The 21288-nt window shown below is 46.9% G+C and overlaps 1 protein-coding gene across 4 annotated transcripts in view; it reads right to left on the reverse strand.

Moving 5' to 3' along the window:
- SACS (sacsin molecular chaperone) overlaps nucleotides 1-19728 on the reverse strand; it is a 44091-nt gene extending 24363 nt beyond the window's left edge. For 2 of the 4 annotated variants that reach the window (XR_007153267.1, XM_047863997.1), the window contains exons 1-8: nucleotides 19590-19728; nucleotides 19333-19483; nucleotides 14579-14666; nucleotides 13603-13688; nucleotides 9967-10078; nucleotides 5294-5440; nucleotides 947-2429; nucleotides 237-328 (exon numbers count right to left, since the gene is read on the reverse strand). Coding sequence is in view for 3 of the 4 variants with exons in the window: in XM_047863997.1 (XP_047719953.1) it covers nucleotides 237-328; nucleotides 947-2429; nucleotides 5294-5440; nucleotides 9967-10078; nucleotides 13603-13688; nucleotides 14579-14666; nucleotides 19333-19483; nucleotides 19590-19600 (2170 nt within the window). In the remaining variant the exon portion in view is untranslated. Of the gene's footprint in view, nucleotides 1-236; nucleotides 329-946; nucleotides 2430-5293; nucleotides 5441-9966; nucleotides 10079-13602; nucleotides 13689-14578; nucleotides 14667-19332; nucleotides 19484-19589 lie in introns of those variants that run through there. The other 2 variants (XM_047864007.1, XM_047864012.1) reach the window with 2 other exon arrangements.
- Nucleotides 19729-21288: the final 1560 nt, after the last annotated feature.

Here is a 21288-nt window from a genome sequence, read left to right on the forward strand (position 1 = left end):
ACATGTCAGAGTGTAGCACTGAAACACCTTAAAATATAACAATTACAACAGGCTGAACCATCTGAAATCATGACTTACAGATCTAGAGTGGGGAACTCCGGGCAATTTCATATTGGTTCAACTTCATAGAGAACTTTTAAAAACTTTGTATTTTTAAAAATAGGTTTATGTAAAAAAAAACTTTATATTTTTAAAAACAGGCTTATATATAAAAAAAGAAACTAAACAATTAATACCTCGGGTTTGGGCAGCTTCCTTTAAAGCAGCTATAAGATGAGGCTTCAGGCTATCCAAAATGAACCTTCCTTCAAGACCTGGGAAAAGGGACCTAAAACGTGAAAGGAACACAGCAGTGATAACCTTCTAACTACAACATATTCATTTATTATGTCATTTCAAGGCAGTTAAACGTGCTAGCTTGCATAAATCACACTGCCCGCGGTGTGATCACACGGCAATACCTTTTGAGAAAATCTTAGCCAGGCTTCACTAACTTAAAATGTCGGCAGGCACCAAAGCCAAGTCCAGAGGGGTCTAAACATCTCAGAATTCATTTTGTTTTCTGAAATGTCACGCATACGCTCAGGTACGTTGACTTCATGTACTGTTCCCATTCAATCGAATTGCCTCCAAACAATTCATCGCTAACTCCCCTTACTTCGTTATTCCTAGCACTTTAGGACCATGGCTTTCAGTGGCCCGCGCCTGCCACTCCGGAGAGCAGCAGCAGCTCGGGACACCCTCCGGCGGGCCCAGCCCCCAACGCTTTTGCACTTCAGCGGGTGCAAAGGGACCCTCCCGCGGGTGCAAAGGGACCCTCCGGCACGTTAACAAATGCTTCCGCCAGAGGGCCCCTGACCGCCGCCTCCCCGCCCCCCACGCGGCCGACAGGTGGATTCCCACTAAAGGGGTCTGGGAGTCGAGGCGGGCAGGGGCGGGGCCGTACCTGGGATAGTCCTCTGAGGTAATGTAAATAACATCTTGATCTGATACAGATGACGAGAAGGGCACAAAGTTCCCGTTCTGCACGGGCAGCAGCTCCAGCCCCAGCAGCTCGCTGTAGGCCTGGTCGGAGAGCACGAACTCCAGGAGGTGGAGCTTCTCCCGGGCCCCGCCCGCGGGCGCGCTCTTCCGCAGCACCTGCCGCACCCACGCGGGCGTCACCTTGCGCACCGGCTTCGCGGGGGAGGCGGCCAGCTGCACGGCGGCCGCCAGGTTGGCCGGGACCTTGACGATGTGCTTCCCTGAGCTCTGGAGGTAGTTGAGCACGGCGGCGGTGCACTCCGCACCCTCGTCCAGCTCTGAGAAGTACGCCTGCTCCAGCCGGACCCACTGGTTGCTCGCGGAGTACAGGACCGCGTTCTGGAACAGCTCGTTGAACAGAGGCTCTAACACGGGCTGCCAGTGCACCTTGACCTTGCCGGCGTCGGGCCAAAGCCTGTAGATGAGGTCCGCCGACAGGGGGAAATCGGCGCTCCTCTCCGTCTCCAGGCGCTTGATGGAATCTAGGATGAGAGTCGCGTAGGCTTTGGGGACGACGTTCACGACCAGAAGCTCGTTCCACAAGGCCGCCGGGTCTCTCCACTGGTCCAGCTCCCGCCACTTGATGCTTCGGCGATTGTCGGTCAGGCCAAAGAACCCGCTGATGTGAACGGGGAGGCCCGTTTTGCTCTCCTCACCCGGCGGTAAAGGAAGAAAGCAGAAGGCTTTTCCTGAGAGATCAGCTGTGGCTCCTTCTTCGTCACCGTCTCTCGATAAAGACATGGCTATTCCAATGATGGGGACAAACTTCAATTCGTCGGCTAAAGAATCAAGCTTCCCGCTGATCCCTCGCCCGCCCACACTGTTACACACCAGCCACGACGTTTTCTGGGCGTCCTTCCTATCCTCATCTTCTACAACTATATTTATATGATACGTGACACAGGTGATGCTGTTGCTTGGGACCTTCTTACAATAGTTGCTTATGGCAGTCTCCAGGATCTTTACAGAATTCGGCCGCTCGTGTCTCAGGGCCTGATTCTCACTCGCGGTCACTCTGAACACCAGTTTCTCGGTTCCGTCGGCCTCTCGGACGTGTAAGGAGACGTCCTGCACGCTTTTCAGGAAGAGCAGCACCGTGTCGGCGTCTGCCCTGAAAGAGTCGAACAGCTCGAGAACCTTCTGCTTATTGTACAGGTTACTGCTAAGCTGTGAAGGCTGGAGGCGAAGGGGGAAACGGAAAAATGTTCCCGGAAAATTGGCATTTACAAACGTTTCCTTGGTGCTTCCAAAAATGCCGATAAATGGCGCAAACTGGTCTGAAAGTTCACTCATTTCTTTGCTGTCGTCTTTGAGATTCCAACACTGGCCTGATTCGTGGGGACCAAAAAGCGTCTGATGAGGATCTAACATCCCGATCTGGTCACCACTAAAGATACAGGGAACATCTGTAAAGAAAAATTCGACACTCATGAACAACTCTGAAATTTGATAGACAACTATAATTACAATGCAGACTGACTATCAAAGCATTACGTGTGGAAGAGCACAAACCATAAAGAGACTCTAATGCGGATTTATCTAAAAACAAGCTAAATTTAGCTTCAGAAATTTAATTTCTCTGAGCATGAAACATAATGGTTTCTCTTTTGATTCCGTAAGTATCAGGCAGGGAAACTTCTAATGATTACTGAGAAAATGTAAGATGGATCTTCAGACACCCGTTAAACGAGATATGCAACGACTACCTGGGTATTTATGCTCAATCTCCGCAGCCGCATGAACCCAATTATGCAAAACGCAACTTCATCCCAGGCTCACAATAAAAATTTCAACCGCACATTCTCTGAAAAGCGGGGGAGAGAAAGCACAGCACAGCGACTGCCCGCCATGCTCCTCAGTGAGCAAAGGCCCCCGAGTGAGTCTGCAGTGAGCCCCGGGTTCGCCTCCACCCCCGGCCGCTCACACTGAGCACATCTCAGAACCACGCAGAACCCAAGTGCGGTGCTGCAGGAGGCGCACTGCGGGCACAGCGTGGCTCATAAAACTGGTACCAGCTGCTTCGCCTGTTTCTCAACCAAAGACGGAATGACACTTAGACACTGGCAAAACGACTAGAATGTCAGATGCTCCGTACCTACAGAAATTCTTCACCACGGTGCCCCTGTAAGGACTCCGTGAGAGTGATTTCGACACGTTTTTCCGCACATGCTGACGTTAGCACCTAACCTTCAGGCAAGACACACCTTCAGTATCAACGGTCACCAACAGCAGGCTGAGCCGTCACCAACACTGACTCCTAAGCTCTCAGGTATTTTAAGTATGAAATGTGACGTCCCCCAACCCAGCCACTAAATCGATCAACAACGTGGTCGGATGGCACTCTTGTCTGTGCTTCCCTTTACACCGTGTGCACACTCCCGTTACTCAAATTATGTCAGGGAGCCTCCTGACAGTTATAAAGCATGATGCCGGACGTTTGCAAATCCTGTGTTTAGAGAATAACACTCCAGTTAACAATGTCCCACATAAACGTGCTCATTCTCAAACGGGGAACAAATCCACAGCATTTGCTGGCAGTCAGCTAGACTCTCTGACTAAACAATTCATTCCTGTACAACAGTCTCCACACTCATGCAATTCACGTCGGTGCCCCCATAAAATTTTAAAACTTCCGTATGTCAGGGACCTACGGGGTACCATGCAAATGGCTGAACACGTGAATCTTCGCATTCGTGTATAATGGTTATATAATGCTGTGATATATGATTTAGTGTATTATTTACTTACAATACTATATAACAATATAAATGCAATTTAAAAAACAGGCTTAGTAAAATTGGGCTATATAGTGAGTGTGACCCTATGTCCCCCCACCTGCCAAGGGTAGTCCCAATTCAGGCCAGCTGGCCAGCTGTTTGGGAACAATACCACCCTCTTGCACTCTGACCAGTGTCCCAATGTGAACAATGAATTATATGGTCACCTTAGCTATAGCTATAGCCCTGCCAGCTCAATCCTTCCTTCTCTTTCAGGTTCAAAAGGCAAACAGAGTTTTGAAACTAAAGTGCCAATTACATTAAAAACAAAAACCTTTTATTACAAACGACAGTAAATACCGAGAGCTTTGACTCTGGAAACATAGTCATCCATTCTTAGAGATGTCTACACCACAAGTTCCAAGTATTTCCTGCTCTAACTATGAACCAGAACCCTCATATTCTTTCTAGATTCAACACATGATTTCAAAGTAATCTTTTTTTTTTTTAATTTTTTTTAACCTTTTATTTTTATTTTTGAGACAGAGAGAGACAGAGCATGAACAGGGGAGGGGCAGAGAGAGAGGGAGACACAGAATCGGAAGCAGGCTCCAGGCTCCAAGCCATCAGCCCAGAGCCCGACGCGGGGCTCGAACCCACGGACCGCGAGATCGTGACCTGAGCTGAAGTCGGACACTTACCCGACTGAGCCACCCAGGCACCCCTCAAAGTAATCTTTAAAATACTTCGAAGCTGGGGGCGCCTGAGTGGCTCAGTCGGTTAAGCGTCCGACTTCGGCTCGAGTCATGATCTTGCAGGTTCTTGGGTTCGAGCTGGTTCGAACCGAGTTCTTGCGGTTCATTGGGCTCTGTGCTGACGGCTCGGAGCCAGGCTGCATCAGATTCTGGGTCTTCCTCTCTCCCCGCCCCTCCCCCACTCACACTCCATCTCTCTCAAAAATAAATATTTAAACAAGTGCTTTAAAAAAATAAATAGAACAAAGTAAAATACTCAGAAGTTTGAGAAGAGCAAAAGTTTTACGAGGAAAATGTAGACAAGCCAGAATCAAAGATCTTCATTTGGCCATCATTCAATACTGCCGGGTATTACACTTTCGTCTTTAGTCGCTTGATATTTAAAAATGTGTACAAGAAAATCTATCAAAATCAGTTGGTCTCAGAGGTTCAGTGTGAAAATTCTGAGAGTAACAATTTGTGTAGGCGTTTCAAGGGCTACATTTCAAACCTCACGTGAAATGACTTAATAGATACTATCACACCGATCCCACTGGACCGTGAGGATATTAACTTTTGGCATCACATGGTGACGCTTCGGTGTGGCTACCGTGGCAACTTTAGAAAACCCAAGACACGCTGATAGTTCACTGGCATATTTCTCGCCGCTGCCAGAGAATTCGGGAGATGCCTCTGAAACCGGTTTCATCTGGAAACGATGCCTTTAAAACAGTATCATCTCCAAAGTGAACCAAATAAATTACAAAACATAGGTGAAAATACTTGGCACTGGTGTGACAGAAAAGGCGAATACTCTACCTGTTATATGGTAGACGGAATTAAATCCGATCCCGAATCTTCCCACCTTCAGAGGGTCGTCCTTCTTCCTGCTCCTTGCGATCTCCTGAATGCCATGCCAGTCCTCGGGGGTGAAGACTGCATTGTTGTACACGTAGAGAGCCGGCCCTGCGGGGGAAATGCACGTGCAGGCGTTCAGAGAGAAGTAAGCCAGAGCGTTCGGCCCTCTTCCAGGAGCTTCCTCTATGTAAAACCGCTTACTTGATGGCAAAAATGGAAAAAAGTGAAGGGAATGACTGAATTCTGCACCGTAATTCCAATGTTCACGGTAAAAACAAAAACGTAAGCTAACAGCAAAAATTATTAGCAGAACAAAACATTATGGCTGGTCAAAAACCCAAAAAGGAAAAATTAAGGATGTTATGATACTTAGACATCCAAACCACATGGCACACAAGGAAATTAATCAGAGTATACGATTACTGTGCAACATTCCTTCCTAAATAGCATGTTTAAATTTTTGTTTTGTAAATGCGATAACCTGTACATGTACGGGAGGCCCTGCTATCTACGACAACCTTGTTAATATATTATTTCGTAAGGAGGAAAATAATCCTTCAGTCATGTTAATAATCACCTTGTTTGTTTTTGTTTCCATCAGCCTTTGGATTTTTCTATTCAAGGCATTACTTGTCTAACTACTGTAATCATTAATGTGACAAATTTTAAAATCAGCACCTCAGAATAATGCTACCCTGTCTCTAAAGTAGTTCCTTTAAAAGTTCTCAAAGTATTTGAATTTATAATGCGGATTTATAATTCAACATATTTTGGGGGCATCACTTTTTGAAACTTCTCTTCAGAATCTCTAACATTGTTTGAGTATGTTCAACTATAGTAATTCATCATATTTAAAAACAATTAACATTTTTCCTTTAAAAAGCTACTGAAGTAAACACACACACAGTAAAGTACAAAGACCTTACGTGTGTGGCCTGGATGAACGCTGACAAAGTGAATAAGCCTGTGAAGCCTCCAACTAAATACAGAGAACATTCCAGCACCCCCCAGAAGCCTCTCCACGCACACCTATAAATTCCAGCTCCGATACGGGGATGTTGGCCATTGTTCGCTTTACAAAAACGGCCTGACGGCTGTGTGCAAACCAGTCCAAGAAGGGAGATGAGAGTTCCCAAGCTTGTCTGAGGAGGAGAAGCCCACAGCGGATGAAGGGGACTCTGGGGCCAGGGGAGCTGGATGTCAGACCCGGATCCACCACTGCCAACTGAATCACTTCAGGCAAACTAAAGCCACTCAGGCTCAGTTTCCTCGTCGGTGAAGTAAGGATGAGAACAGCACCGCACTCGCAGATGAGATCGTACAAATGAAGGCCCCGGGCCAACGCCTACCACAGAGGAATCACCTACACAGTCACATGCTCTTCCTGGTATGTACAAGTACTGGCGACTAACCAAATAACCGTTACAGGGATCCATAAAATAAGTGTCGTACCACCCAAGAGCTAACGACAGCTGGTTTAGAGTGGCATCCAGTGGGCAATGCCTGGTTCCGCCTCCTCCAAATCTCCATTAAACATACCTCTGGAGACACAGAAACGGGGACCACAAAAACTACCACACAGAACATGAGGACTGGGAGCGAGGCTCTGGCCAGAATCTAGGAAGAACCTGCGTAACTAGCAGGTCTACGGAGGGGGATTAGGAACCCAGCGGGAGCACATCAGGTCACGGCGCCAGGAAGGAGGCACAGCGGGCCAGCCTGAAGGAAGACGCGCCTTCCTCCGCGCCAGCAGCCAGGAAATCCCTTGCTGCCCAGCTGCTTTTACAAAACATTTGTCAAGTTAGCAAATGACAGATGCACGTTCTTACGGATTCAAGCGGAGTGCTTCACGGGAAAAGGAGTTTCCTCCTCACGTCCTCGATCTTCAGGGTTGACTGACACATCAGAACTGTTCCGATGCTAGACATCCACAGGTGACAGACCCCCTGCACGTGGAACCGCCCTTACTCACTGGCTTCTGGAACATTCCTTCCACGAGGGCCAGTCGGTGTCTGAACGGGGTGGTGCACAGAGGAGCCCCCGCACCCCACCCCGCACCGGCAGCAGAGAACTGGGTGAGTCAGCTCGACGCATCGGGTCCTCACGGGCCTCCACACCCAGCACGTATCACCCAGTTCTTTTTTCATGGTTTCGATCGAGGTGTTATCTGATCATACGCCTCCGGGACTCAGGAGGAAACTGTATGTATTCCACCTCTGTGTTCATCTTGAATCTCACCGAATCTCCGCCTCCATCATGCAGATCAATTTTAAAATACCCCAATCTACCCTGATCAAAAGAACATCTCCTGGTTGTGAGAGTGAGATAACAAAACAATAAACCTCTTGAGAGAATTTTCTCTAACAAAAGTTGCAGTTATCTGGGAAGGAAAGGTTAGCAGCAGGCCTGCAATCTACTTTCTCCTTTTAAAAGGGAATATGGGGGGGGGGGGGGGGGGGGAGAGACAGACAGAGAGAGAGAGAGACAGAGAGAGAGAGAGAGACAGAGAGAGAGAGAGAGAGAACCCAGCCCAATCTCCTTGCAAACACGCTGACGACAGACCTCTGGGCAAATACACACTCATGCTGTTTGCTAGCCGAGGAGTCTAGTGGAGGCTTCAGAACTTGATTATAAATAAACCTGGAATTTACAGATTTATGAGACACAACGTCCTGAAAAACTCACAAGCTACTGAACTATCGGAGAAAAACATGTACGTGTTTTATGACCGTGTAGGTGCTGGCCTTCGTGCATCATTCCGAGGCCACCTCCGCTAACTCTAGGCCCAGGTGTGCCCTGACACAGCACGAACAGACCCAGCAGGAAGAGCGGGGAGTCCGACCCTTCTCCAGCCTTCCTTCACCGTGTCTCTTAATTAACCACATCCTTGAAATCCTTACTGGTGGGACACTGGGTGAGATCTCCCCATTCTTATGCACCTGATTTGACAGACTGAGTCTTTTGTCATGTGGTTATATAAAAATATAAGAACAAGAATAAGGTGGACTGAAAAGTTCTCATTTGCAAAACTAAGTATCAATGAAGGGGAATAAAACTAAGATCCAAGATGACACCAGCTAAGACAATATTCACATCTGAACATAAAAGACAAGCTCAAATATGCAAGAACATGTAGGGCCCTCAACAAATATTTGTTAAATAAAGAGATCAGAGATCACTCCTACCTACTTTTATGTGGCCAAGTTTATTTTAAATCGGCTAATCTGATAATGCTTTCAAGAGCCCATCTACGTATACAGCTGACCCTCGAACAACACGGGTTTGAACTACACAGATTATACATGGATTTTTTTATAAGTTCTAAAAATGTATTTTACTTTTCTTATCATTTTCCTTACGTTTTCTTTCCTCTAGTTTACTGTAAGAATACAGTATAGAATATATATAGCATACAAAATATGTGCTAACCGACTGTTTATGTTACAGATAAGATGCTCTGGTCAACACTAGGCTATCAGTGGTTAAGTTTGGGGGGAGTCAGAAGTCATACAGGGATTTTTGACCGCATGGGGTCAACAGCCCTAACCCCCATGTCCCCCCAGAGTCCACTGTACTTGATTCGGTTAAATAATTTTTATTTCAAATACTTTTTCAAATGAGGTAAAGTCAAGGCTGGAAGCAAAAATCCTAGATGCTGGGTTGGAGTTTGAAGCAAAATACTTCTAGGATCTCCTCACACTGTCCCCTTCGTGCCTCTAAGGTACACACATAATGACTAATATCAGCGTGACACCAGCCGTAAAACGTTATCACACAGATGAGCTCTCTTCACCCACAAAATCACTGGGAGGCAGGTTTTGTTCTTATTACCATTTACAGGAGAGCAGACTGAAGCGAAGCGGGGCCAGGCCGTCCGCTCGGTCACGGTGAGTGAGTGGGTGGATCGCAGCGGCCGCCAGGCGAACCGGTGCCCAGGGGAGATGTGCCGGGGGGTGGGCCCGTGCGGGACCAGGACCTGAACCAAAGACCCTCCCTCCGATCCACGTCCGGTATCTTCCAACCACGGCTACAGGAATCAGGAATGCCAGAACCAGGACGCCTGACCCGGCAGCCGTCATCACGAAACCGGACGACGGCAGAGGGCCCGCCTGCCCCCATCACCGAGGCAGGAGCAGCCCGGTCCACGCGGGCAGCCGCCAGGCATGGCAGGTCTCCTCGCGCCTCGTCACATGACACACACGTGCAACCTGCCTGTCCCAGGTCTGACCAGAGAACGATATATCAGCTCTAGTAAGCGTTAACTATATAACGTTTACGTAGTTAACAACAGTTTTGATCACCCTCCTAAATCCTAAAACATGTTTTCAAAAATAGAGGGCCTGCACCTCTTTAAAATATATTCAGGGATGTCAGGATCAATCCTTGTTATTCTCAACAACTTTCTACCACGTATAGTCATACACAGTCACATATATCCTCCATCTGACTTGTAAGTTGCACTCAAAGTTATGAACGTTCTCTTGAACACAGCACGTCCCAGAGGAGGACCGCGGTATCTGGGGTCTATTGGTCACGGTTATCTTACTGTCTTACCTTTCGTTGTCCTTATTCCCTTGTCTCCTTCAAGCCCTCTTCCCACCCACATCAATCAATAGCCGATCATCGATTCTTACCCTGATATTGTGCCATATCTTTTGACCAAAGAGTCTCCGTTCCATACTGAGTTTCATCGTATAAAAATTTAACTTCTGTGGCCCCTGCATCTTCTGCATTCTGAATTAATTCCTAATCAAGAAAATACACCAAAAAATAATATTTAATAACACAGCAATCTATTGCCCATCTTTGAACTTCCTATACTATTTACAAAGTAATTACAGTTCAGTCACAGAAACCAACGACCGCATCACTACCTTTAAATCCGGCGGGGATATGACCACAAGTAACTGTCGCACGCACACGAGAGCGCGGCTGAGAGCTCGTGAGTCCCTCTCCAATGACACACTTAACACGCAACCTTTAACTTGCCATCTCCTGTCCCCCAGTACAAATCCCGACACTGTTTACAACGCTGACTTACAATCTATACAAGCCTTCATTCAAAAGAAATGACTCCACCTCTGAAAGGTGCACGGGTGGTTCTGGTTCTGGGACGGGCAGCTTGTTCTCAAGCAGCTACCAAAGACAGACCTTTATGTACCAGTCCCTTACCAAACTCACCTCTTCTGAGGAAAAATGTACCGGTTTATATGTACCGCTTAGTAGTCTGCATGCTTGCGAAGTTGCAATCTGACCCCGTCTTTCTCCTGCACTAAAGCTAAAAGCTTCTTCACAGTCAGGACTGACTCACTCCTTTCCCATAAAGAAGGCAGCAATGTTATTTGTTTGGCGGACTTGTTTGGTGATCACACCTCTGCAATGTCGAAAGGAAAGAGCAACCTACAAGGCTTACACACCCATCGGTAGTCCCCCCAAAATCCTTTTCCTCAACAGCCCCAATCACTCTGGCGTGCCCACCAAAAACATCTTGGGCTCTGGTCCATCTGAAGGGAGCTCTGCCAGACTCTGAAATAGGAGTCCAACTCTTAAAGCCAACACCGGCATCATGCGTCTCAAGTAAGGAAAAGGCAACAGATGACAACTCCTGGATGAGCTCTGACACAGACTAAACCAAATCAACTGGTTTCATTTTTGATGGATGGGCCTTCAAAACACAGTAATTCCGTCTGTAATATTCACCCTGAAGGAGAGGAGGGAGCAGTCAAGGATGGACGAGAAGTGAAGAGAGCTTATACTGATCCCATGGCAATGCCAACAGCAAAGCCTTTATCACGTAGGGAAGAGATACGGTGCCCACGGGACACGACACCACCATGGCCGAGTGAGGGGACACAGCAGAAGTGGAGAGCCAATTCTGAGACCAGGGATGGCGTCAGGGTTCACCCAATGCACACCGAAAGGTGGGGGGATCTTAATCCCACCTGCTGTTCAACCCCAAACACGAACATTTGAACCATGCCCTTAGCTACCTCCTTATCGTCTACAAATTCCTCCTATTTACGCAACTGTCTATTTCTAAAAAGATTTTCAAGACCTATCCCTACCCTATTCAGTCTAAAAGAATCCCTAAAACATAGCAATCTTATTTACATTAGGAAATTATACTATAAAAGGCAGAAATAAGAATTATCGGTAGCAAAATACAACGTTCACCTACAAAACGAATAGCACTTGAGAAGCTGGATCTTGTTTCCATTTGGATATCTGTGAGTGATTTCTGTGTATTTTAGGGAGCAGAGAGGAGGAACACTGGAGATAAAACCTGTTAAGTCCCAGACCCCAACTAACAGTCTCAAGTTGAACAAAAAATAGGATGGGATGCTTTTTGTCAGGGGATCTCTTCCAAACTAATTCTGAGAAGAGGCGATAAATGTGCCAATTTGCATATGATCTTGGGCAAGTCACTAAACTACGTCCAGACTTGTTCCAGCAAACATCACAGAGGACAGTGACCCGAGTGTAGGTAATTTCTATGATTCCTATTAATTAAATCTCTAAGTGCCGAATTCGACCACAATATCCAAAGAACAGAGATGATATCGAGCCGGCTCGCACACAAATGCACGCAGAAAGGAGAGCGAAGGACCGCGGGCTGCTTGCCAACTTTAAGGTGTACAAAGACCTCGCCCAAACCCCTGCCCTGTGTCCCCTCAGTCCCCAGTCACTTGCTTCTGAACTGACGAGCCCCTACTCCCATTACCACCAACGAAATCTTCACTTAAAGTCGCTTAGCTTTGGGGCACGTGGGTGGCCCAGTGGGTTACATGTCCGACTCTTGGTTTCGGCTCAGGTCATGATCTCACAGTTCGTGAGTTTGAGTTTGAGCCCCACGTCGGGCTCTGTGCTGACAGCGCGGGGCCTGCCTGTGGTTCTCTCTCTCCCTCTCTCTCTCTGCCCCTCCCCTGCTCACTCTCTCTCTCTCTAAAAATAAATAAACTTGAAAAAAATTTTAAATGGATTCTATTCACCTCTGTCTACCCCCGACAATCCATACTTTTCCCATACTGTCCTAGCATCTTGAAATAAAATAGTTTCCAAGCTCACTTTCTGTGAACCACTGAAGGTTCTGTGAACCTTCTGTGAACCTATGCTGAAAGATGACCTTAATTTGCTCCAACATACCGTCATTAAAATCACTAACGATGGGAGCAATCTGCAACCAGCACCTTCCCAAGAACAACTACTTAAGTTCAATTAAATACACCTAATCCTTACTTTCTAGAAACTTACCATCCAAACTAAAACATATAATGAAGACCAGGATATGAAAGGCAATAAACATTAAAATAAATTAGGGGGGAGAAAAATGCATAATAGTTGATCTACTTTTACAGTTAATTGAGGAGGTTTCTTATGAAGCTTAAACACCAAATAATTTTTGCAGGTTCTTCTATTAGTGCTTTCTTTTATGGTTGTTTGGTTTTTTGGTTTTTGGTTTTCAGTGAGTGTATTCAAACTAAAAGAATACACTGTAAATAGAAATAAACAACTAAAACCATTTTGTAGCAACGTGGATGGAACTGGAGAGTGTGATGCTAAGTGAAATAAGTCCTACAGAGAAAGACAGATACCATATGGTTTCACTCTTATGTGGATCCTGAGAAACTTAACAGAAGACCATGGGGGAGGGGAAGGAAAAAAGAAAAAAAAAGGTTAGAGAGAGAGGGAGCCAAACCATAAGAGACTCTTAAAAACCAAGAACAAACTGAGGGTTGATGGGGGGTGGGAGGGAGGCGAGGGTGGGTGATGGGCATTGAAGAGGGCATCTTTTGGGATGAGCACTGGGTGTTATACAGAAACCAATCTGACCATCAATTTCATATTTAAAAAAAAGAAGAAGTAAACCTCTTTCTAAACCCAGGGGTCAAATGTGCTCATGGCCCCTGAATGCAGGTTTGCATTATTTTGTCCATTCGGTCAACCGGTTGGTTTGCAGCGGCCCCACACGATGTTCCACATAAGTTGTAAAATTACATTATGTACTTACATAAGATTATTGAAAAAAGCGTTCCTAGAGCCACTGTGCTTGACTACAGCACCCAGCAACTGAGCGGGCTCCTTTGCCTCTGAACCCTCGCGTCCTTACGACGGCCGCACTCACAGCCCGGCCGAGCCAGCAGGCGCGGAGGGAAGGAAGTGCAGCTGTCCAAATCTAGACAACGCGTTTCAAAAGTTAAACGCCACCGGGACTCCCAACTCTTTTTTTTTGCCAAAGTAAGTTCACACACGTATACAACACACGCCCTTACCTTAAGGATCTGTCCTCCTTCCGGATATCTTCTTAAAATGTCCTTGAGAAAATCAACAAGCGGTGGGGTTGTTTGACCAAACCGACCTAAAGCACAGAACGCACTTAAAAACTGATTTTAGAACAAAAATCCCCCGGCTGTTGCCCACGTGCTGTTTGGTTCCAAGACCTAAGGAAACTTGGACAAGTTATGACTTCACATGTGCTGTTGCAGCTCTCGGCTCTGAACGTCTACCTGGCCAGACACAGTACGGAGCAGAGCGGACTCATTTATCAAATCTCCACCTTTTTAATGAAAGTACAAAATTCGGTTTTTAAAAAAAGGCTCACAAACAGACCATATATCACAAAAGATTATTCATTCAAAGACGGAGAGCATGGGGCGGGCTGTCGCCAGGCTCCAAAGCAAGCGAAGTCGATGGCGGTCTTTTGTGGGTGCTCTTGCCGCTAAGAAATAAGCCAGAGATAGTGGCGGCTACTAGGCCATGGTTGATATTCTCAAACCCAACTGACGTTCTGATTACGCGGAAATCGGCCCAGTCACTGTCCCAATAGCTGTCCAGTTCAAATACCCTTAAGCATTTCCTCACCGAGAGATGCTTAGAATTGACTGACCCGGTGACCTTCGGAGAGCGGACAGGGAAGTACAGAGAGGACGGGGAAAGGGAAGGAACTTCTCAGACGCACAGAAAAACACACAAACAAAACTGGGCGTAAAATAGCGAAATCATCACTACAAATTTATCTGCATCGTCGGGGTGCAGCACCCAGCAGGCCCAGGCCCCGGCAGGACTCTGCTTCGCAGGGTACTGTACCCCGCACGTTCTCATAGAAAATTCGCTAGCTCCGCCCACCCTGGTTTTCCAGCCTGATACAGCCTCATCACATCCCGTGGAATACACCTTCGTTGCACTTTTAAAACGTAACCGTTACGCAACTAAAAATGGCACAGGCTCCTGGTAAAATCAGTTCAATACCTCCCCCTTTTAAGCCTCTTGATTGAAGGTTTACAAAAAGATGACAGTTTCTGAAAGTCAGATCTCCAATCTTGATCCAGTCAGATAACTGAAAGAAAAGAAAAGAAAAGAAAAGAAAACAGTGTGTATGAAGAGCAACGTTGTTCACTCAAAACTACTTCCATCCTTTCACTCACTTAAGAAATAATGTTTGTTGACCTTTCTTATTAGGAAATCAGTTACTGTGGAGAAGTGAACATTTCAAAGAACAGAAATTTAGTCAAAAAGTTTCCTTAAAACCTGAAAGGACTTTTCCTTAACTAATTACAAAACAGATAAAGATACATATCCGCTTTGAAACAACGTAAACTTTTAATGATAAATCGGGATCGTCAACGTAAACAAAATCTTCCTTTTTACAGTTCCAAAATGTACCGCTCAGAAGCCAAGGCCAGATCAACCTTCTCCCCACATTCCTCAAGTGCTAAGATGGGGTGACCTCTCACAGGTCAACAGCCTGCAAAAAGTCACCCAAAAGCTCACCTGCAAGAATCTTCGTAACTTAACACTCCCCGGCAGGGTGCGAATGACCTCATTCACCGTATTAAAAAGTCAGTGTTTCCAACTGTCTACCATCATCCCACACGGAGATCCTCCAAGGTTCCTAAAGCTCATCCCGTCAAAAGTGACCTCACTGGGTTTCCTTCCAAACCCTCCTCTGCCATCTTTTATTGCATATCTCTATTAATAGGGGCACCTTCTGCCTCTGCACCTCGGAGGGAACGCGGGAGAAGCTCTCTCTCTCTCTCTCTCTCGCTCTCTCTCACTCTTGCTCTCTCTCACTCTCTCTGCAAACCACATGGCCAATTAACCTTCCAGGTGCTACCAGGTCCATCCCCAATTTCCCTCAGACCTAACTTGCTCTTCTCCGTTTCCAAGTGCTCATGCTCAGACTCTCAGTATTTCTTGGATTTTTATGACAATCTCTCATCTGGCCTCCTTACTTTCTGTGTATCATCATTCTAGTCCCCATTTCTAAAACACAAATACATATCATTTACATGTATTACATATTATATAGTGTATATATAATATTATATACTATTATAGTAGAGTATATATAATATTATATACATATAATATATACAATATATATAATACTATATGTATGGTATTATATATAATAATTATATATAATTTATATTATAGTATTATATATACGTATGTATATATATATACACTATATATATATATACACACATATATACACTATATATATATATATATATATACACATATATATACACACACACACTCCCACTGAATCTTAAAGCAAGCCTGTAAAAACTAAAAACTCCCTGCACAGGAAATATGAATAAGAATAATCCTGGCAGTACTGTTGCTAACCACAATTATTTTAGAAACAACCCCAATTCTGTAACATATTGACAGAGCGGAACATCATCCAGCAATGAAAAAATGGGTTAACTAAGCTGCACATAACTCTGGGTGAATATTCATAACATAATACTGACTTTAAAAAGATAATTCCAAGTTACCACATATAGAATAATAAGCTTATAAAGTTCACAAAGAACTAAAAGTAAACAGTGTATCACTCAGGTTATAGACTTAGGTTACAGACCCACACATACACATATATGGACATATATGTTCCTAGGTATACATGTGTACACACATAAATATACACACTTATGATAAAACGACTGAAACAACTACAAAAAAGGCAACAGAATAATAAATGCAAAGGGGTAAGGGAAAAGAGGCACACGGGCTGGGGCGGAGAGGAGCACACAGGTAAATACAAACTACCAACAGTGCTCTTCTCCAGTTGGATGAGGTCATCAAAGTTGTTCATTCCATAGTTAGTTAATTAACTACTTAATTACTAAGTGAGAGCCATGCATAAACCAAGGATTACTAGTCCAATTTAGCACAGCTGAGGTTTATCTGAAGGAAGAAAGGCAGGAAGGGAGGAAGGGAGGCAATTTTTAATGCAGGAAGAAGTTTGCAGGTCTTAAAGAGGCCTTGAAAAGGAAGAAGACAGGGTAGAATCGCGTTCGTAAACACGGATGTAACTGGCTATGTGAGTCTGACAGCGAATGCTTTTGGTGCAGTGTCATCAGTGACCTGTCTACAGGGAAGTGATTCTCCCAAAGAGAAATCGAGCAGCACAGATAACTGACCTCAGCAGGGCTCTCAGCTTTCCCCTCCGGAGTCTGCCAAGATTAAGGAATTTGGCTTGGGCCTCTCTCCTTCCTAGACCCTACACCGCTCCAACCAAGCAAAGTAACATTGGTCCTACTCCTCTCCAGAGGCAATGAAATCTTAAAAGTTGCCCAGTTAAGTCTTTAGTATACAGACTTAGTATATAGACTAGTATACAGACTCCCTCAAAAACTTCAGAGATGATCATTTTCATGGACTATGAAACAACTCTTTCCAAATTACTAAGGAAACAATACGATATTAATTACAACCTGGATCTCCCGACCCTTCTTCCTTTGTTCAGTTGTCAAGGACACAAGGAGTTGTGAGACTCAAGACTCAAGAGTTGACAGAAGGGACATTTTTGATCAATTAAAAGACAGGAAAGTCAAATCATGCTTCACACCTCCTGGTTTGAGGCTCGACCACATTCGGTGCAGAGGAAACAGCTATAATGAGACAGTCTCTTCATCAGACCGGAGGCAAAGTGAAGAACTCAGAAATTCCACTTCCAGGCCAGGGAAGGCAAAAGAGGGACAAGGACAATGAAGGTGGCGGATGGCCCGGAAAGACTGAGGACTGAGAAAGTGCCTGATGCCAACTATGTCCCAAACGGACCCAAACCCGTGAGTGACAAGGAGTCCTCAACAGCTTTTGCTTCCTGCTTACCCTGACATATTTAGGATTCCATTATCTCTGGGTCTGACTCAAGGCTTGTGAACATCCCTGGCGAGACCTTCTGCCTCTCTACATCTACCCCTCTACCCTGCGCACATGCACACACGCACACCCATTTGTACCAACTGCCGTAATCATATCTTTCCAAAGCCTCCTGTATATCCTTTCCTCCTAGTTTCACTGTGACAGTCGGTCACCATCTAGAACCTCACTAGCTCAGGACAGCACAAGCTTCCTAACCAGAACCCCCTCACCCAGCCACTCAATCTGAAACTCGCTATGCACCACGGCCACATTCACTATCCCATACCAATGCTTTGCACACACACCTCCAAAAACACTTCTAGAGGCAAGACTGAGCCACGACTGAGCCTTAGGGTTTGACCACATGTAGGGGACAAGACGGCAAAGCAGACCCAGAGGAATAACCAAAGAAGCGGGTACAGAACCAGGAGACTATAGACAGGAAAGCTAAGAGACAGAGGTGGGCCCAGAGAAAGAGGTAAGAATGACAAATATTTATAGAAGAATAAGCTTCTTAAAAAGTTCATAATTTGCTCCTCAATTCTGTCCAAAGTCCTCTAACGAGTCACATGTCTACGTGCTACCAAATACGTAATAAGGGCTGAGCTGTGGAGGAACATAAGAACAGTTTAACTGTGAACCTGTGTCTAAGTGGTCAAGAGACCATGGTGTGGACCCAGGTGCACAGACGGTCAAGATTACATTGAGGGATTGAAAAATACCAATGTTTGTACCGGATACAAATCCGATACTTGTAAGGTCATTCTGTGTGGCTCAGTATTCCTTGTATATCTGTTTAACATTTTTTTTGCCTCTTCTAAATCCTGGAAAGGCTCTTTTATCTTCTAAAAAGTGAAGGTATTTATTAGGATAAAAGAATGGGTTAATTTTCAGTAAAATGTTTCCCTTTAACTCCTTTAAGGAAATTAAGTTTTTTCACAACTTAAAGAATATATAGATCACAATATGAAACATTCCCATCTTTCAAAGTTTTGATTGAAGCCATTCATTTGCACCCCAGAAATGTTAATGTGGAAGAATAGTTTCTATAACATAGTCTGAAGATCCTTTGCCTAAATTTCTGTGATTCAAAACTGGGGGGGGGGGGGGGGGGGGGGGGGTGAAGGTGAGGATTATTCCAGTTAAGTATACAACACAATTAGAAAAATCTGGGGGCACCTGGATGGCTCAGTCGGTTAACCCGGGGACTTCAGTTCAAGTCATGATCTCACCGCTCATGATGAGTTCGAGCCCCTCGGGGGGCTCTGTGCTGACAGCTCAGAGCCTGGAGCCTTCTTTGGATTCTGTGTCTCCCTCTCTCTCTGCCCCTCCCCCACTCGTTCTCTCTCTCTCTCTCTCTCTCTCTCTCTCTCTCTCTCTCCCTCCCTCCCTCCCTCCCTCCCAAAAATAAAAGATTAAAAAAAATTTTTAACATAAAAAAAAAAAAGAAAGATCTGAGTAATGGTTAAGTCACTTCAAAACAAGTAAACCAGCACAAAAACCCTCTGGCTACAATGCCCATCGAAAAAGTACCTTAATTTCAGGAAGTGAAGATTCAGACAAAACGGCGGGCAGGGGGCAGGGTGACACAAACGCTGAACCGGCAAATCAATTAAAATTGCCACTCACGAGGGGAAACCCCGCGCGCTTTTCGATCGTGTTACTCACAAAGCATCACGTCCCGGGTGATCGCTAAATCCACCTCTGCCCTCCACGACGCGAGAATGAAACCCGCCCAGTTTCTCTCTCAGCGAGCCCACTGACTTAGCAAGTGGATGCGCTACAACCCCGAGCACAGAGGCGGGCCCACCGTCCTACAGGGAGAGGGGACCGGCGCGCCGTACCTCCCTGTCGCCGAGCCACAGCCGCTGCTCCGACACCGGGAAGCCCGTCTCGGCCAAGATGCGCTCCTTGATGTCGCGCACGGTCCAGGACGCCCGGACGGCCACGGTCCTGCAGCCCACGCAGCCGGGGAGGACGGTCACCCGGAGCCACCTGTGCAAAAGGCAAAGGGACCTTCAGTGGGGGCCACGTGGGGGCCCTCCCGCGAGGGGTCTCGGGGGGCGGGGAGCCTCGCGGCCCTGGGCCCGGGCGGGGTTACCTGTCCCCCATCGCGAGCGTCCCGGCCGAGCGCGGGCCCGCGTCCGCCCCAGCGCGCCGCGCCCGCTCACGGCCGCCCCCGCCGCCCCGAGAGGCCCGGGGCGGGCACCGAGCGCGGGATCCTCATGGCGCAGGCGGGCGCCGCCCCGGCCCGGCTCAGCCGCAGCCCGGGGAGCGGCGGCACGAGCCGAGCTGGAAACGCGAGAGGAAGCGGCGGCCGCGGAGGCGGGGCGGGGCGGGGCGGGGCGGGGCCGGCGGCGGCGGCGGCGGCGGCGGCGGCGCGCTCCCGGCCGGCGGGGCCCCAGGAGGCGCCGCCCGCGGGCACGCGCCCGCCCGCCTGGACCGTTAGCCGCGTGGGCGCCCCGCCCTGCCCGCAGGCCCCGCCCCGCCGCGCGCAGGCCCCGCCCCGCCGCCCGCGTCGGCCGAGGCGCCAAGGCCCGAGGACTTGAAACACTTAATAGACCGCGCGGAGCCCTCGCGGAGAAGGCGCGTGTGTTTTCCCCGGCGGGGTTCAACAGGCTCGGGAGAGGCGGAACTAGACATTCCTGGGGGCCTACGCCTCCGTCGCCTTTAATGACTTTTCATCTCTGGCAGCGTCTCCAAATAAGACTTCTGGTGGCCTCGCAGGCGCAAGCTACCGCCGTGGTGGCTGCAGAAAGAAGAGCCTTTCGCGGTTTCGTGATTGTTTTTAAGGCACAAAAGTAGGATCAGTGATTCAGTCTGCTGGAGGAAGGAGCAGTAAGAAAGGAATAGAAAGTAATAGATGACGATATACATGAACATATCCTATGCCGTGTTGAAATATAGGTAACTTATTTTGGCCATATTTTATGATTGGTAGCCTGTTTTCCCATGACGCCTGCAAGCTCCTTGATATCAGAAACAGGCCTTAAGAGTCGATGGAGGGGCGCCTGGGTGGCTCAGTCGGCTAAGCGTCCAACGTCGGCTCAGGTCATGATCTCACAGCCTGTGGGTTCGAGCCCCGCAACGGGCTCTGTGCTGACAGCTCGGAGCCTGGAGCCTGCTTCCGATTCTGTGTCTCCCTCTCTCTCTTCCCTTCCCCCACCACGCTCTGTCTCTCTCTGTGTCAAAAATAAATAAACATTAAAAAAAAAATTTTTTTTAAAGAGTTGATGGAATCACCCAAGAGTAACTAATGTTGCCTTGTAATTTGAAAGCGTGCTCGCTTGACGAAGCTTCAGAACGTACCATTATTTTCCTCTGGCTTATTTCTCAGAGGTAAGGATGAGACACATCAGGGGCGGGGGGAGGGGGGGAGGCAACATCTATTGCGACAATTCAAAGGCTATGTCCTGAGGAAGTAAACTTGTGTGCTCCTTGTTTAATACCAGGAATAGAATTAAATTTTAGTCTTGGCGCAAAAAAAAAAAAATGATATTAATGACTGTTTTTCAGTTATCACTTTTCCCCCTCTTGCACAAAAAAATATTACTCAGAACTAGTTATCAGCAATAATAGAGTACCCATACAGAATATTCCATCCCTTCCTTCTAACCACATTTAAAAAGGAAAGGCTGGGGTGCCTGGTAGCTCAGCCTGTTAAGGCTGGGACTCTTGATATTGGCTCTGGTCATGACCTCACCATTGGTGGGGCAGAGCCCCGCATCAGGCTCTCTGTTGAGAGTGCACAGCCTGCTTGGGATTCTCTCTCTGCCTCTCATGCTCGCTCTCTCCCTCTC

Source organism: Prionailurus viverrinus, chromosome A1 (assembly GCF_022837055.1).
Source record: "Prionailurus viverrinus isolate Anna chromosome A1, UM_Priviv_1.0, whole genome shotgun sequence".
In the NCBI taxonomy this organism is placed as follows: domain Eukaryota; kingdom Metazoa; phylum Chordata; class Mammalia; order Carnivora; family Felidae; genus Prionailurus; species Prionailurus viverrinus.